The sequence below is a fragment of the Arachis stenosperma genome, chromosome 8 (genome assembly GCF_014773155.1).
Source record: "Arachis stenosperma cultivar V10309 chromosome 8, arast.V10309.gnm1.PFL2, whole genome shotgun sequence".
Classification (NCBI taxonomy): domain Eukaryota; kingdom Viridiplantae; phylum Streptophyta; class Magnoliopsida; order Fabales; family Fabaceae; genus Arachis; species Arachis stenosperma.
Window position 1 is genome coordinate 37,576,537 of NC_080384.1, and position 19,754 is coordinate 37,596,290.

General features: G+C 33.8%; 1 protein-coding gene across 1 annotated transcript; it reads left to right on the forward strand.

The window, feature by feature from the left end:
* The first annotated feature begins 349 nt into the window (after nt 1–349).
* On the forward strand, nt 350–17,310 carry LOC130945933 (probable terpene synthase 2). The gene is made up of 7 exons (XM_057874622.1): nt 350–484; nt 1,831–2,110; nt 2,215–2,590; nt 2,835–3,053; nt 3,195–3,339; nt 3,462–3,707; nt 17,014–17,310. Exons 1-7 carry the CDS (start codon nt 350–352, stop codon nt 17,308–17,310), a joined length of 1,698 nt encoding a protein of 565 aa, XP_057730605.1.
* Nucleotides 17,311–19,754: the final 2,444 nt, after the last annotated feature.

A 19,754-nucleotide genomic window follows, 5' to 3' on the forward strand; every position in this document is an offset into this window, starting at 1 on the left:
TATAAATTCTTTTATTATTTTTATTATATTTTTAAATTATTAAAAATTGATTTGTCGTTTATATTTTTAAGAGTTATTTTTATGAGCTATATGAATTTTGAGGTGTAATGTTGGCTGCAGCTAATCCCTCATCAATTTTGGGGGTAGCACAGTAAATTGTTGCCGATGTTGATATGAAATTTAATGTGAAAGCAAAATTTAACATTTTAACCAATGTTTTGTTGCCAACAATGGAGGGTATTAAACCCTCTAATTAGTGAAGGACACGTTAGAAATCACATCTATATAGTGATTTGTTCTTAACTCAACATTGTCCATTGCTCAATACCATACATATCAAGAAACCACCATGTCTTTTTCAGCTTCGGTTCCAGTGATGACTTCGATTCCACACATCCCATCTAACTCAAAGCGATGCTATGCAAATTTTGCTCCTAGCATTTGGCAAAATACTTTCTTGAAATATGCTGATTCTAAATCTTTGGTATCTTATTTATTTTTTGTACGATGAAATATGAATATTGTTATACATATATTATCGTAGTATTTTTTGAATTATTAGTATATTTAAAATAGAGATAGGATTTGTTTGGGTGAGTTTCTAAAAAAAGATCTTTTTTTGAGTTATCTTTTTTTAAAAGATCTCATGGAGAAGTAAAAGTAATTTTATGTTTGGATATCTCATGCAAAAATATATTTTTATCTATCAATTATGTTTTGATATAACAATATAAAAGTAATTTTTTGTTTATTTATTATATGAAAAATATCTTTTTTTTAAAGAAAAAAAATTTTAAAAAAATATAAATTACAGCTTCTCAAAATTTTTTTTATTTTTTAGTACTTTTACTTTTATTACTAAAAATTTACCAAACACACTAAAAAATAAAAAAAATATTTTTTCATTAAAAAAGATCTTTTTTTAACAAAATAATGGGCATTCAAACAAGCACATAGTACATATATATCTGATTATTTCTATGTAGGAGACTCAAAATGCTTATCAAACAAATAAAAACTCTTCCTTACTTATTATTAAATGGCACAACTTCAATCGTTTACTTTATTTTTTCATAACAACAAAAATAATATATAACTTCATTGAAGTTAACTCATTACTGAAAAGCAAATTTCATCTAATATGAAGTCAATACAAATTTATTAATTTCTATATTAGTAATTAAAAAAATAACTTAATAAGCATGTATGGTATCGATAAAACTACTAGCATATTATAACATTTATCAAGTAATACTACTTTTTTTCCCCTTTTTTTCTTTTGATTTCAAATATGATTTCTAAATTTTGATCTTTCCTTTGTGCGATCTCTGGATACGTTCCTTATCAAGCCAGTCTTCTTCTTTTGATGACTAGGACGATATAGTTTTAAAAATGGAACTTTTATATTAACTTTTAATTTTGAAAGCTTAAAAGTTTAGTTATTAACCAAATTGAAAAATTATATAAATAACCGAAACATAAATCATTATTTACCAGTTTGATTTGTATCAGATTTTATTTAAGAAATAAATCAAACTGATAAGTTTTTCAACAAATTATCATATAATAATTTTGTTAAAATATAATAATTTAAGTTATTCTCTTATTTGTTTAAATTTTTAAGTGAAATAGTATTATGATATAATATCAAATCTTCTATGATAAAAAAAAATTTAGAGTTCAATCTTTTTTATTATCCCACAACAGTAAAAAAAAGTCGCATCATGACAACTCTAGATTAAGTTGATCATATATAGAGACAAATAACATATTCTAATTTGCTGATTTTTCTCTCTTTTGAGTTAAATATTAAACTGAAAACATTTGCAGGAAGTCAGTGAAACCATGAAACAAGAAGTTCAAAAGCATAAGGAGAAAGTGAAAATGAATTTGTCTTCTAATGACAACAATATCTTACAAAAACTAAACTTAATTGATTCAATTCAATGCTTGAGTATATCTTCTCATTTTGAAGATGAAATCGATGAAATATTAGTTCAAATTCATAATAATTTTGCCAACAATAGTCTTACCATAGAAGAACGTAACCTTCACTTTACTGCATTATTTTTTCGTCTGCTGCGACAAAAAGGATATTACATTTCATCAGGTATATATAGAACTATTTTTTTTTATCTTATATATAATTACATTAAAAAAATCCATACCAATTATTAATAGATTCACATTAGTTAGTATATGTGAGTTATACAGATGTTTTCAACAAATTCAAGAATAAAAAGGGAGAATTCGATGAAATAATTGTTGTTCAAGATGTTGAAGGAATGTGGAGCTTGTATGAAGCTGCACAATTAAGGGTTCATGGAGAAGATATATTAGAGGAAGCACATGAATTCACATACAATAAACTTAAGTCCATGATCAATCAATTGAATCCATCTCTTGCTGACCAAATCAATCAAAGCTTAAGGCTGCCTCTTCACAAGACAGTTTCAAGGATACGAGCAAGGTCATATATGTCATTTTACAAAGAAAATCCTTCCCATAACAAAGTTCTTCTCGCTCTTGCGAAATTAGATTTCAATATGCTACAAAGTCTACATCAAAACGAAATTGGTAATATCACCAGGTAAATCGTATTATCACTCACAAAGTTATTGAAATCAAAGTGAAGAAGTATTTTTAGTTTTTAATTATGAGATGTACTAATGCTCGATACATTTAGATAGAACGTCGTTAAAATCTTTCACAGAAAACCCAAAGGAAAAAAAAAAAAAAAAAAAAGAGGAAATACAAGCCAAAATTAACTAAAGCACATGTTCTAAAAACAGAACATAAAGATTCAAGATTTTATTGGTTATTTGATTAATCAGGTGGTGCAAAAAAACAGGCTTTGCGACAAAGGTTACTTATGCTAGAGATAGGGTGGTTGAGTTATTCTTTGGGGTAGTATGCATAGCTTCTGAGCCAAAATATAGTACTTGGAGATTGATATTAGTCAAATTGCTTTTATGTATATCTCTTCTTGATGATACTTATGATGTCTTTGGCACGTTTGAAGAGCTTCAACTCTTGACTGAGGCAATCAAAAGGTTCATTTGATCTCTATTCTCTTTAACCACCAATTTTATATTATTTACCAAACTTTTCCCATATAATAAGATTAGCCAATCTCATTATTAATTATTTCACACAAACATAAAGTTTATTTATTTATTTTCTATTTTCATCAGATGGGATATTAATTACATTGCTTCTCTACCAGAGTGCTTCAAAGTGGTTTTTAATGCATTTGTAGAAGAATTATTTGTTGATATAGTGTCACTGACTACAGAGAGTGGAAGATCAAGCTCCGTGTTGGAAAATGTTAAACAAGCTGTAGGCTCTACTTAATTCATTAATTAATTTAAATAATTACATTATTATTATTATTATTATTATTATTATTATTATTATTATTATTATTATTATTATTATTATTATTATTATTATTAATGCAGATATCTACATTGGCACAAGCCTTCTTAATTGAAGCAAAATGGTGTCATGAGCAACATATTCCAACATACGATGAGTACAAGGTTAACGGAGTTCAAACGAGTACATACCCTCTTATGCTAACAACCTTTATTGTTATGCAAGACTTTGCTACCAAAGAGATGCTTGATTGGAACTTCAGTAATCCCAAAATCATAAATGCTGTTTCACTAATTCTCAGACTTGGAAATGACTTATCCTCACATAAGGTGGACATCATTCTTAATAAATTTATTTTATTCAATTTAAAATCATTAATAAAACAAAAATATTATTTATATACTAAAATTTGTTACTAAAATCAGTCATTATATATTTGTGTACAAATATATGTAGTTTAACTTATTTTTAATGAGTATTTTATATTTTAATATGATATATTCTATTTTGATGATTTATTTTAGTATACATCTAGCATAGTTAATAATATAAAAGATTTTATCATTTTTTTTAAAAACTATTATTCTTAAGAGATATTTTTTTTCATAAAATCACTTCTTTCAAATGTTTAAAATTATAGAAAAAGACACTTGAATAATTATATAAATAACGTATCCTTCTCATAAGAATTTTTGGTAAATTTACGTGAATTTTTGCATATATCTAAAATTCATGCAAAAACTAAAAAAAGATTCTTATGTGAGGAATGTATTAGAAATATAATCATTTATGTTTTTTTTTTCATTAGTTTTTGGAAGAATGAAATTTGATTTTTCCTCTTCAATTATTTTGTAAAGTGTAATCTTTTATCATTTGATACATTTTCTCACATATATTTTTGTCTCATTTAAAAAATATAATGAAAAAGATCAAACTTTACCAAATAATTGAAAAAAAATTAAAAACATCCATTTCTAGTGGCATGTGATATTCTTGTTAATAAAATATGTAATAATTTCGAAGAAAAAAAATTGAGTGCAATAATGTCATTTATGCACCATTTGATAAATTTAGGATATCGAACTATATATTTCAAATTTTAGAAGATATAAATTATGTCATAAGTTACTTATTTTAAAATATATAAATAATTGTATATTAGGCATGAGCAAGACTTTAGTTACCAAGGTAAATTGCTTTTTTTTTTTGTCTGAGTCTTATTTTTTTCCCTAAATGTATATTTATTTTAACCAATATTACATGAGCGCTCTGTTTTGTTTAACCCAAAATATATATAGACAGAGACCGATCTAGAAAATTTAGTATGGAGGGACTGAATTTTAAATTTTTTTATTTTATAAAAATAATTAACATATAGTTATTAGAGTTAATTTTTCAAAAAATTTATCAATATATATATATATATAATTATAAATTTTTTTCACAATTTTATTTTTAATACGATAGTTACATAAAAAAATATAACAATATCAATAGTACATTATAAAATTATAAAGTACCTGATGAGTTTGGAAAACTCTAAAATAATATTTGTGATGACTAAACATTATTAAAATAAATAATTGCAAAATTATTAATCTGATTTTCATTTAACATATTTTGATTAATAATTTTGTTGCAGATTTTATGTTTGGGCCGAGAAATGAGTTTCTGACTTAAGCCCAACAATTAGCCTTGTTGCATGCATTATATAATGAGGCTGAAATTTTATATTAATGGGCCAGAATATATAATAATGTTGCAAGCCCAATGCTTGCTTTCCATGCTTGGTCCGTTACACAATTTCATCAGGAAAGCAAATGCTTACCAATTGGGCCAGATTTTATTTCAACACTACAAGCCCAAGTTTCACAAGTGATGAATGCTTCCACCCTTGGTCCGAAACAAAAGGAAAATGAAAGCTTAATGCTTCCAACGGAACCAAGCTTTAACAAGTGATGGATTTCAAAATCTATTACATTGTTAATTAATGCATGGGGAACATGAGAGAGAAAATACAGCTGAATTGATTGATGGGTGTTATGTCAAACACGCCACTCTATGCTAAGGGAAGTAAAAGCAAGCTATGCCTAATTAATTTGTTTAACTTCTTAGCATTGCTTTTCTTTTCTCCAGATTTCTTTCATTCTCTCTCATCTCTTTCTTCTTCTCTATTCGGTTCTTGTCCAGGAAATAATGGAACCAATGTTCCTCAATACCGAAAGGGAGAAGCTGCATGCGCCTAAGACCATCGAGCAAATGATGGCAAGAAAACATACCAAAAGAAAGATGAGCTGTGGCTAGGATGCTTACCAAATATGGTTAGATTTGGTGAAGCAATCTTGAGCCTTTCATGCTCAAAATGGAAGAAGAAGATTCGGCCATGAGGGAGATTCTTGGAGCATGGCTTGTCTTCGAATCTGACCAACCACCACAGGGAGTAGCTAGAGTGGCGAAGTGATGGTTGGAGGCAGAGTTTGAAGCAGATGAAGTCATCATCATCATGAGGCATCAAGGGCCAGAAATCCATCTTGGAGAGGAAGCCAAGGATGGAGAGCCCAGATTGATGAAGGTTGATGATCAAGAAAAGACTAGAGGTAATTGCATGTTGGTTAATGCATGGTTATCTCTTCTCTCTCTGTGTGGCCGAACCGGTTTGTTGAAGGAGGAAGAAAGTTGGTTCGGTTTTGGCTTCAAGTGTGGAGGCTTTCCTGTTTCTTTAAAAAGGGGAAACAACCACTGTTTGAGGCAAGGAAAAAATTTGAGAGTGCAAGGCACAGAGTTCTCAGAGCTACCTGAGCTAACAGATTTCTCTTCTCCTTCAATGTATTCTGTTTAGTGTTTTCTGTTTAATTTTGTCATGTCTTGATTCTCTTGGTAAAAGGCAAACAAGTGAGGTTTGTAATGAAAAAGCCATAGAGCGGAAAAAGGCAGAGAGTGCAAAATTAAGAGAAAAAAAGCCATAGATGTCTTAGAGGTCCTTTGTTCATCTATGTTGTGTATCATGATTCTGTTGGAATCCCCTTGTAAGTTGGGTTAGCACTTTACAAGTTGTAATCTGGTTGATTATAGTGAAATTCCATCATGTTTGTGATGGAGACTGGATGTAGGTTGCACTGCACTTAGCAACCGAACCAGGATATATCTGGGTGCAAGTTCTTTCTCTTTCTACTCCATTTCTGTTTTCTACCACACACGAGCAAAAGCTAGAATTATCTCGTGCCAAGTGACGAGACAAAACAAAAAGTCTCGTGGCAAGGGACGAGACAAAACTGAGTTGCTCGTATCCAGTGACGAGCAAGAAACAGAAAAGTCTCTTCTGAAGGACAGCAAGTGTTAGCTTCAAAAAGGGGGCTAAGATTCAACCCCCCCTTCTCTTAGCCACTGAAACCATCAATTGGTATCAGAGCCTGGTTTCAAAGAGATCAAGCTTTGCAGCTTGGAGTAAAGATCCTCATGGAAGAAAACAGTGGCACAAATGTGTTATCATACAATCTGTCTGAAGGTCAATCAAGCAACAGACCTCCCCTCTTCAATGGGAAAAATTATACCTATTGGAAGGAGAGGATGAAGATATTTGTACAAGCTGTGGATTACAGACTTTGGAAGATCATCCTGGAGGGCCCTAAATTTCCAACTACCACAAATGCTCAAGGAGTGGTCTCTCTTAAACCAGAAGCAAGCTGGACCGAGGAAGATAGGAAGACGGTGGAGTTAAATGCCAAGGCAACCAATCTGCTCAATTGTGCGATCAGCTTTGAGGAGTACCGACGAGTATCACGGTGCACAACAGCAAAGGAAATCTGGGACAAGTTGCAAATCACTCATGAAGGAACTACCATTGTAAAGAAGTCTCGGACAGACATGTTAAACAGAGAATATGAAATGTTTGCAATGAAGGAAGGAGAGTCCATTAATGAACTGTTCGAACGGTTCAACATCATCACTGTTGGCTTAGATGCTCTTGGAATCACACATTCAGAATCTGTGCTAGTGAGAAGAGTGTTGAGATGTCTCACAAAAGAGTGGGAAACAAAAGCCTTAATAATTTCCGAGAGTAGTAACTTAGATTCTATGACCCTTGATGATTTGAGAGGAAACCTACTTGCTTTTGAAAACTCCTATTTGAAAAGAGATTCAAAAAGGAAAGGAATTGCCTTTTCTTCTGTGACTAACCCTCTGGATGATGAATCCAGTGATAACTCTTCTGAAAATGAGTTTGTGTTGTTTGCAAAAAAATTCAGGAAAATGGCAAAGCTCAAAAGCAAAGGCAGTAGCTCCAGGAGGACAAAGAAAGATCTCAGCAAAATAACCTGTTTCAATTGCAAGGAAACGGGTCATTTCAAATCTGACTGTCCCAAGTTGAAAAAGGAAGAGAAGCCGAAAAAGATAAAGAAGAAGGGACTGATGGCCACATGGAAAGATTTGGAAAATGACTCAGAAAATGATGATGAAGAGTCTGAGACTAAATCACAGCATTGTCTCATGGCAAATGAGATAGATCAGGTATCATTTCAGAACTCTAACATTGAAGACCTTCATCTCATGATAGATCACCTTTCTGAAAAAATTAGATGTTTTCTAGCAGAAAATCAAGATCTTGAACAGCATAATTTCATTCTTAAAGCTGAAAATGATTTTCTCAAAGAAAAACTAAGAGAGGCCGAAACAGCTTGTGATCTTGTGGAAGAAAACAAGCAGTTAAAAGCCCAAGTTAGAAGCTGTGAAAGTGATCATTCCGTTCTTGCATATGTGAACTGTTTTAAGCAAAATGAAGAGTTGGTCAAAGAGGTTAAAAGACTTAAAGATGACCTAGCCAAGTTCACCCAAAGTTCTGAAAATTTGAACCAAATCTTGGCTAGTCAAAAACCTCTTTATGATAAAGCTGGGTTGGGTTATTATAAATCTGAAAAATCACATCTTGAAAATATTGCCTCATCTTCAAATGATGTAACATATCAAGACCCAACTCACTTTAATAAAACTACAACTCCAAGATTTTGTAGAATGTGCAACCGAAGTGGTCATTTTCCAGTTCAATGCTTCTTTGGTGAAAGAATGATTGGTGACAAAGTTTACAAAGTTGTCTTTGATTACAATGATTTGGGTCATAAGAGATGGTTTAACGTGAAAGGATCCAAGAAAATTTGGATACCTAAGGTCACTTGAGTTTATTTTGTAGGTTTGCCTAGCATCCAAGAAAAAGGAAAATATGTGGTACATGGATAGCGGATGCTCTAGGCATATGACCGGGAAGACAACCTTCTTCATAAAGCTTGATGAATATGATGGAGGACTTGTTACCTTTGGTGATGATGCAAAAGGAAAAATAGTGGCTGTTGGGAAAGTTGGTAAAAACTTTTCTTCTTGTATAAATGATGTGCTTCTTGTAAATGGTTTGAAACATAACTTACTTAGTGTTAGTCAATTGTGTGATTTAGGTTTTGATGTTATCTTTAAGAAGTTTGTGTGCTTGGTTGTTTGTGAGAAAACTGGGGATGTTTTATTTGAAGCTAAAAGATGCAATAATGTGTATGGATTAACTCTTGAGGATTTAAAGGAACAAAATGTAACATGCTTCACCTCTCTTGAATCTGAAAAATGGCTTTGGTATAGAAAGTTGGGACATGCTAGCATGTACCAAATTTCTAAGTTAGTCAAAAGGAATTTGGTTAGAGGAATTCCAAACATCAAGTTTGATAAGGACCTTACTTGTGATGCTTGCCAATTGGGCAAACAAGTAAAATCCTCCTTTAAGTTAAAAGATGGAATCTCAACCAAAAGGCCATTGGAAATGTTACATATTGATCTCTTTGGTCCTACTAGAACTCAAAGTTTGGGAGGTAAACATTATGGTCTTGTTGTGGTTGATGATTACTCTAGATTCGGTTGGGTACTTTTCCTTGCTCATAAGAATGATGCGTTTTATGCTTTTTCCACCCTTTGCAAGAAAATTCAAAATGAAAAGGATTTGAAAATTGCCCATTTGAGAAGTGATCATGGAAGAGAATTTGAAAATCAAGACTTTGAAAAATTCTGTGATGACTTAGGGATTTCTCATAATTTCTCATGCCCTAGAACACCCCAACAAAATGGGGTGGTTGAAAGAAGGAATCGAAGCCTTCAAGAAATGACTAGGGCCATGCTATGTGAGAATGAAATTCCTAAATTTTTGTGGGCTGAAGCTGTGAACACAGCATGTTATATTTTGAATAGAACAATCATTAGAAAAGGGTTAAAGAAAACTCCCTATGAGCTATGGAAAGGAACCCCACCAAATCTTAAGTATTTTCATGTTTTTGGATGTAAATGCTTTGTGCTTAATAATAAAGAAAACCTTGGAAAGTTTGATCCAAAATCCTATGAAGGAATGTTTGTTGGATATTCCATCACAAGCAAGGCTTATAGAGTTTATCTCAAAGAACATAGGACAATAGAGGAATCCATACATGTTACTTTTTGTGATTCTAACTTAATTCCCAGTACTGTGATAGATAATGATTCAGATGGAGAAGGAGCTGGAACAAGCAAAGAAAATCCCAAATCTGTCCAGAATGAAGAATCTGCCAGTCGTATTTTGTCTCGTCAGATTGAAGGAGAAAGTTCCGATCTGTCTCCTGAACAGGGACGAGAAACTGAAACAGTGAGACCATCAGAAGTTCATCAAAGCTCAACACCTGTCCGAAAGCCTAGAGAATGGAAGTCTATGAAGGGTTATCCCCATGACTTCATCATTGGTGATCCCTCACAAGGAGTAACAACAAGATCATCCACCAAAAGGCCAACCGAACCTAGCAATCTTGCTCTCTTGTCACAAATAGAGCCCAACAATGTCAAACAAGCTCTTGAGGATCCATCATGGGTCAAAGCAATGCAAGAGGAGCTTGCTCAATTTGACAAGAATAAGGTTTGGACATTAGTACCTCATCCGGATGGTAAGAAGGTAACGGGTACTAAGTGGGTTTTTAAAAAAAAAATAAACTTGGTGAGGATGGACAAGTTGTTCGTAACAAGGCTAGATTAGTGGCCCAAGGTTACGATCAAGAAGAGGGTATTGATTTTGATGAGTCTTTTGCTCCGGTAGCTAGAATGGAAGCAATTAGGTTGCTTCTTGCCTATGCTGCCCATAAGGGTTTCAAAATGTTTCAAATGGATGTTAAGTGTGCTTTTCTTAATGGTTTTATTGATAGGGAAGTGTATGTGGCTCAACCCCCCGGTTTTGAACATAAAGAATTTCCAAATCATGTTTTTAAATTAACTAAGGCTCTTTATGGTCTTAGACAAGCTCCAAGAGCTTGGTATGAGAGGCTTAGTGTCTTTTTGTTGGAAAATCATTTTCAAAGGGGAACCACCGATACTACCTTATTCATTAAGACATCTAATGATGATATCCTCCTTGTTCAAGTTTATGTTGATGACATTGTATTTGGGTCGGCCAATATCTCCTTGTGTGAAGAGTTTGGAAAACTCATGACTAGTGAGTTTGAGATGAGTTTAATGGGAGAGCTTACTTTCTTTCTTGGCCTCCAAATTAAGCAAACTCCTAGTGGTACTTTTATTCACCAAGGAAAATATGCAAAAGAACTTATTAAAAAATTTGACCTAGAAAATTCCAAATCAATGGGAACTCCTATGCATCCCAATAATAAACTTGAAAAGGATGATGATGGCCAAGATGTGGATGAAACAAGGTATAGAGGAATGATAGGTTCACTCATGTACCTTACCTCCTCTAGACCGGATATAGTCCAAAGTGTGGGTGTATGTTCAAGGTTTCAATCACATCCAAAAGAATCCCACCTTACGGCTGTTAAACGCATCATTAGATACATTAAGGGAACTTGTAATTATGGATTATGGTATCCTAAATCTGATGACTTTTGTGCAGTAGGGTTTTGTGATGCAGATTATGCGGGAGATCGGGTGGATAGGAGGAGCACCTCCGGCATGTGTTGCTTTCTTGGAAGCTCACTCAACATGTGGTCAAGCAAGAAACAAGCCACAGTGGCTTTATCCACTGCTGAAGCCGAATATATTTCCGCATCTGCTTGTTGCTCTCAATTAATTTGGTTGAAAACACAATTGGAAGATTACAAATTAAAAATCAATAGTATACCCTTATTTTGTGATAATATGAGTGCTATAAACATTTCAAAAAATCCTGTTCTGCACTCAAGAACTAAGCACATTGAGATAAAATATCATTTTATTAGGGAACATGTGTAAAAGGGTACTATTGATATTCAATTTGTAAAATCTGAAGACCAAATTGCTGATATTTTTACAAAACCTCTTTGTGAAGACAGATTCTGTACATTGAGAAAAAGTTTGGGAATGTTTGATTTGAGTTTTATTGAAAATATGTGAAGTTGTGACTCTGTTCTGTTTTGCTCGTAGGTTTGGACGAGATAAAAATAAATGGAACAATGGAAGAGCTGTGGTCAAGGGGGAGGCAACGCAGAATTCAAAATTTTATGGGCCCCACCAAAATTTCCATAACCCCACAGTAACAGTTTTTTTTGTTAACTTCCTTCACATACAAATAAAGAATCTTCTTCATTGTGTCACCATATCCTCTTGGAAGTAGTTAGTGTCAAATCAAATCCTACTCTCCATCTAATCCCTTGATTCAAGGCAACCACTTTTCAGTTTTTGATTTCAAAAGTTAAAAGGGAAATCATCTTTTTGGGCAATAACCGCCCATAATGGTCATTAACCTCCCACTAATGATCATTATTTCCTTCCCTCTCTCTCTCCACGGCACATTAAATGTGTCACCCACCTTACTTCTCTCCCACTCCACTCGGTTGTCAACCTCACCCCTTCATATTCTTATTCCTCCATTAATATGAAAAAGAAAACCGCGCCAAGAAAGAGTGAGAGAATTCTTCTGTCTCAGAAACCTCCAACACCTCAAACCCACACCCATATCCACATTCACTCAACCTCATCATCTTCTCCTTCACCACCATCTAAGCGAACCACCACCATGAGAAAGAAAGTTATCGCTCACAAGAGCTCAGGCCGAGGAAAGAACAAACAACCGGCAGTCGAAGAAGAAGAGCAAGAGTCTCATACCTCTCCTACTCCTTCACCTCCTCCCTCATCACCAAAGAAGGCAACCCCCGGAAAAGACTCAAAGAAAGATCAAGGGTTTGTACTAAATGACACAACCGAACCTGCGAACTTGGAATCCATGGAATTCCGAGACAAGTTTCGCAAGACTCACTCCCACTATGATCCAAGCAGGTTTAACTCATGCACCTCATATGAGTTCCATAAAGAGGTCGTGGAGAAACGCCATCTGTGCACTACATATCTTGTCAGTCTCGACAATCTCAAGAACACCAACATTCCCTCTCTGTTTGAACTTCTCAACTGGAAACCTCTGCTCCTTATCAAAAAGCCAGTATACCCAGGTCTTGTTAGAGAATTTTATGCTAACATGCGGCTCATCGATGGCACCCTTCATTCCTATGTCAAAAGGGTTCAAATAGCCCTTGATGCTGAGACTATTGGAGCGGCCCTGGGCTTCAAGGATGAAGGACCGAAAGCTTACATGGTGGAAAAATGGGACACACAAGTCGGCATTTCTCACAAAACTGTTCTTCAGCACATTTGCACAAATCTTTCCGGATTGCATGGAACCAACCCAACTCACAAAGCGCTTGGACCGGTCAATTCCTTGCTTCATCGCATCATCACTCATATTCTGACTCCCCAAAGCGGCTCACACAACCGAGTAACATTTTCTGACTGTCTCATTTTGTTTGCTTTGGTTACCTCTACTCCTATCTCTTTTGGTTATATTATGATTAGACACATGTGGGATTCTGTTAGAAGCACCAGAAAGGCTAATCTGCCTTATGGTATGTTCTTAACTGGAATCTTTGAGTACTTTAAAGTTGATCTGTTGAATGAGAAGGTAGAAAATGAAGTGTCTATGATCCGTGGTGGAGGCGTGACTAAAGAAACCAAAGGGAGAAAATCGGACAGTGAGCATGAAGGAAGGCCAGAATCTTCCAAAACTATCAGGTCCTTTCAACAGATCTTGGGAGAATTCTCAAACATGGCTGATATGATGTTTCGCTCTCATAAAGAAGCCCGGAAACAGGCCTATGAAAATGAGAAAGCTTGGAAAAACTGCAAAGAAAGGGTCACTTTGATGCTGGAACATCTTAACAAGGACTTGGGAGACGAGAGTGAAGAAGGCGCTGAAGAAGAGGACATGCATCTTTCTGATGATTAGTGATTTTTTCTTGATTGATATTGGCTCCACTAGGCTCAATTTTTTTTTTGTATAAGCATGACTTGATACTCCCTGCTTTAGGATGCTTTGATACACTTTTGCTATTGCATCTTGTTGCTCTTTGTTATATTAATCATGGATTGTGCAGGTGCCCCTTCGATGACAAAAGGGGGAGGAATTTATGTTCCAAAATTGAAATTGGAACGAAACAGGGGCTGGAAAAACAGGGGTTGAAATTTTCAGTTTTGAAAATTCATGATTACCCTTGTTTAAAGAATGCATGTTGATATTGTTTTGGTTTTAACATGAACATTGCTGTTTGAACTGCATGTTGTTGTTTATCATGATTAGTCTATTTTGGCATTAGGTTTATAATGATGTTTGATTTATTTTGATGCCATGGCTGTTGATTCATCATTGATTAAAAATTTATTTTTGGCAGTTCCTTTAATTGTGTAACATATCAAAACTGCCTTGTTTTTGTATTCAAATATCTTTCATTTTGTTGTTTTGCTCTGATAGGAAAATATTTGAAAAATATTTGGATAATTTTTTGTTGTTTGAAAAGTTTGAGCAGTAAATCAGTTATGATATCAAATGAGTTTTGATTATCAATTAAAACTGCTCATAAATCAAGCAATTTAGCATTATAAAATCTGCTAAATAACATTGTTACTTGAAGCTTGATTTAAATGTTACAGGTTTATGCTTCCCTTGGTAAAATAGCATATATTGAGGGGGAGCCATGTGACATTTTGAAAGGGGGAGAAATTCAAATCAAAGGGAGTATTACCTACTCAATTTTTAATTTCTTTCCATTTCAATTTTAATAATGTTTGTCATCAAGGGGGAGATTGATGAGTTTGGAAAACTCTAAAATAATATTTGTGATGACTAAACATTATTAAAATAAATAATTGCAAAATTATTAATCTGATTTTCATTTAACATATTTTGATTAATAATTTTGTTGCAGATTTTATGTTTGGGCCGAGAAATGAGTTTCTGACTTAAGCCCAACAATTAGCCTTGTTGCATGCATTATATAATGAGGCTGAAATTTTATATTAATGGGCCAGAATATATAATAATGTTGCAAGCCCAATGCTTGCTTTCCATGCTTGGTCCGTTACACAATTTCATCAGGAAAGCAAATGCTTACCAATTGGGCCAGATTTTATTTCAACACTACAAGCCCAAGTTTCACAAGTGATGAATGCTTCCACCCTTGGTCCGAAACAAAAGGAAAATGAAAGCTTAATGCTTCCAACGGAACCAAGCTTTAACAAGTGATGGATTTCAAAATCTATTACATTGTTAATTAATGCATGGGGAACATGAGAGAGAAAATACAGCTGAATTGATTGATGGGTGTTATGTCAAACACGCCACTCTATGCTAAGGGAAGTAAAAGCAAGCTATGCCTAATTAATTTGTTTAACTTCTTAGCATTGCTTTTCTTTTCTCCAGATTTCTTTCATTCTCTCTCTCTTTCTTCTTCTCTATTCGGTTCTTGTCCAGGAAATAATGGAACCAATGTTCCTCAATACCGAAAGGGAGAAGCTGCATGCGCCTAAGACCATCGAGCAAATGATGGCAAGAAAACATACCAAAAGAAAGATGAGCTGTGGCTAGGATGCTTACCAAATATGGTTAGATTTGGTGAAGCAATCTTGAGCCTTTCATGCTCAAAATGGAAGAAGAAGATTCGGCCATGAGGGAGATTCTTGGAGCATGGCTTGTCTTCGAATCTGACCAACCACCACAGGGAGTAGCTAGAGTGGCGAAGTGATGGTTGGAGGCAGAGTTTGAAGCAGATGAAGTCATCATCATCATGAGGCATCAAGGGCCAGAAATCCATCTTGGAGAGGAAGCCAAGGATGGAGAGCCCGGATTGATGAAGGTTGATGATCAAGAAAAGACTAGAGGTAATTGCATGTTGGTTAATGCATGGTTATCTCTTCTCTCTCTGTGTGGCCGAACCGGTTTGTTGAAGGAGGAAGAAAGTTGGTTCGATTTTGGCTTCAAGTGTGGAGGCTTTCCTGTTTCTTTAAAAAGGGGAAACAACCACTGTTTGAGGCAAGGAGAAAATTTGAGAGTGCAAGGCACAGAGTTCTCAGAGCTACCTGAGCTAACAGATTTCTCTTCTCCTTCAATGTATTCTGTTTAGTGTTTTCTGTTTAATTTTGTCATGTCTTGAGTCTCTTGGTAAACGGCAAACAAGTGAGGTTTGTAATGAAAAAGCCATAGAGCGGAAAAAGGCAGAGAGTGCAAAATTAAGAGAAAAAAAGCCATAGATGTCTTAGAGGTCCTTTGTTCATCTATGTTGTGTATCATGATTCTGTTGGAATCCCCTTGTAAGTTGGGTTAGCACTTTACAAGTTGTAATCTGGTTGATTATAGTGAAATTCCATCATGTTTGTGATGGAGACTGGATGTAGGTTGCACTGCACTTAGCAACCGAACCAGGATATATCTGGGTGCAAGTTCTTTCTCTTTCTACTCCATTTCTGTTTTCTACCACACACGAGCAAAAGCTAGAATTATCTCGTGCCAAGTGACGAGACAAAACAAAAAGTCTCGTGGCAAGGGACGAGACAAAACTGAGTTGCACGTATCCAGTGACGAGCAAGAAACAGAAAAGTCTCTTCTGAAGGACAGCAAGTGTTAGCTTCAAAAAGGGGGCTAAGATTCAACCCCCCCTTCTCTTATCACTGAAACCATCAGTACCAATAATTTATAGCGTGTTTAGTTAAAAATGATCACATATCTTATTAATTAAAATTAATTCTTTCAAAAAATTTAAAAATTTACAAATAAATGATAAATTATTAATTATTTGAAAGACACAATACTTTTATAGAATACATACAAGATATAAGATATTTTTATAAAAGTTTTTCTTTCAACAACATAAATTTAGAAGAAAAATAAGTATTTTTTTATAAGAAAAGAATATCTAAAGTACATAATGTGATTATCAAAATATAACTACGTAAGTTATTGTTCATATAATAATATAAATTTTAAATATGTTAATATAAATAAACAAATGATTTTTTTAAATAAATATAGAGATTATTATATAAAAACTAATTTAAAAGTTACAAAGACTTGAGGGTATGATATTAAATTAGTTAAGTGAAAAATATTAGTGAATTAAACAATTAAAACATAAATCTATCACATAATAAAATAACACATATAAAAATATTAAATTATATAATATTTTTTATTTTTTTAAATACATATCTCATATATAAATATAGTTTCTAAAAATTTGGGGGAGGCCACTATTCGCCCCCTCTAAGTCCGTCCCTATATATAGATACATGATAAGTGGGTTATTCAACTTTTGGATGTGACATGCACTCTTTAATTTGTAGGTCGAGCAGGAAAGAAAGCATGTTGCATCTGCAGTTGAATGTTGCATGAAACAATATGGCATTTCACAGGAAGAGGCCTACAACTTCATTTCCAAGGAAATAAGTGATTGTTGGAAGGATATAAATGAAGAGTGCCTAAACTCACATGATAATATTCCAAAGCCCGTGATTAACTGCATTCTTAACTTGGCACGTGCAAGTGAGATGGTTTATGAAAACTTCGAGGATAAATACACAAACAATGAACTTCTAAAAGATCACATCGCGGCTCTCCTTCTGGATCCCATCATCATCTAGCATGCATAAATGTTCTGTTATATATATATGTGTGTGTGGGGGACAAAATTAAAGTTGGCTTTCTCTATTGGTGTGTTATATGATCCTTAATATGGACGAGGACAACTGCCGAAAGCTTAGATAAATAATGTTACGTTTCAACTGTTATCCGGTCTTAATTAATTAGTCTTCTAATATATTATATGTATGTTGTTTAATTTCCCTCTGTTAGTTGTTTGCATTCTGCTTATGTCTTCTTTTGTCTATTTTAATTAACGACTGAACTTGGTGTTTAATTACCATTCAATTACCTTTTGTTGGGCATACGAAGATTGTTTGAAGATACAATTAGATTACTTTTTTTTAGAGAGATATTTGTCTCCACACTTAATTGCTATAGGATTGATGATAACATCGATAATGCAATCAATGGATGACTCATTCAAGACAAAGATGATTGGTTGCCGTTTTGCTCATTAAATGTGGGACAGAATTCAAGCACATTTTGAAAATTTTTTCAAAGATCAGTAAAACAATTAAAAACTGAGCTGAAGAGAATCAAGAAAGGTGGATTCTCAACACGTGAATATCTCAAGAATATTAGGAAAGTGGTTGATTTCCTAGCTGCTGTTGGTCATCAATTAACACCCGATGAACATTTTGATGCAATCACTGAAGGTTTGAGTGAGGAATATGCTATGTACACTCTACAAACATTATGAGAAACAAGTTTTCAATACAACAACAGAAAAGATGGCAGAGATTTTTCAGTAAGATGAGGTCGTGGAAGAGCTTGGAGGGGAGGAAAAAATAATTAGAACTCATCAAATCAACCTCAATGCCAAGTCTATGAAAGGTTTAGACACACTGCTATGAATTGTTTTGACAGATTTGATAAGAGTTTTCAAGTAAATTCAACAATAAATTCAACATCCGCAACTACATTTGCTCCACTACCACCATCAAATTTTCACAATCCAAGAGCTTACTTCACTTCACCAGCTGCATCTTTTAAGAATTCATGGTTTCCAGACTCTGGAGCTTCTCACTACATTACAAATGATCATTCCAGTCTTTTAACCTCCTGTGATTTTCAGGGTACAGAACAAGTAGTTTTGGGTAATAGTAATTCAACACCTATTGGTCATTCTTACCTAATTTCTCTTGATAACAATAACAGATTTATTCTAAAACAACCTTTGCATGTCCCTGATATCTCTAACTAATTTTACCAATTTACTAAATATAATAAGTCATGCTTGTAATTTCAAATCTCCGGACACCCACCAGATCCTACTCCAAAGATATTCTAAGGAAGGAATTTACAAATTTAAAAGAATAGCAGTAGCAAAATCACCCATTATTACATCTAATTCAATTGCCTTGTCTGCTATTTATCATAATTTTGATATTTGGCACAAAAGATTAGGTCATGTGCACCTAAGATTGTCTTTTTGATTCTCAATAAATATAATCTTTCACTAATACAGATCAATAATCATGACTCTTTCTCTTTATGTAAATTTTGCTGTATGTCTAAGATGCATGCATTGCCATTTCATTCTAATTCTAATCAATTTAACCAGCCTTTAAAAATGATTTACAGTGATGTTTGGGGTCCTTTTTCAGCCCTATCACATCATGGATTCTCTTACTATATTTCATTTCTTGATGCACATACTAGATATCTATGTATTTACCTGTTCTCTATAAAATCTCAAGTTTTCTCAACCTTTCAACAGTATAAATTGAAAAATAGAAAAATATACTGGACATTCTATTAAACAATTACAAATTGATCATGATCAAGAATATATGTCCCGTACCTTTAAGTAATTTTTAGCACAAAATAGTATCACACAGAAGTATTCTTGTCCTTACACCCACTAACAAAATGGTAGGATAGAAAGAAACATAGTCACTTAGTTGAAGTTGGATTATCCATGTTAGCTACTGCTAGTTTACCATTAAAACACTGTGATGATGCTTTCTTATCTTCTGCATTTATTATCAATCGTTTACCATCTACTATTCTTGCTAACAAAACTCCTTATGAGATGTTATATCATAAAGGGCCAGATTACAAATTCTTCAAGATTTTTGGCTATAGATGCTATCCACTTTTAACACCCTACAATTCAACAAAATTCTAATATAAACCAGATTTTTGTATGTTTATAGGCTATGCATCACACCACAAAGGTTACAAGTGTATGGATTCTCAAGGTAAAATCTTCATTACTCATTATGTTTTGTTTGATGAAACTGTTTTTTCCTATAATTCCATGTTTGCAGCTCACACTCCTTTAATTACCAAGAACTCTACAACTCTCTCAACTCTGTCCAAACCAGTTATTTCTTCCATAGCAGTATAGCACTTCCATTATTTCCTTCTCTTGACAATCAAATAACACATCATTCCTCACCATCTCAGATTACATACACCCTTAACTTTAGAAACTCAA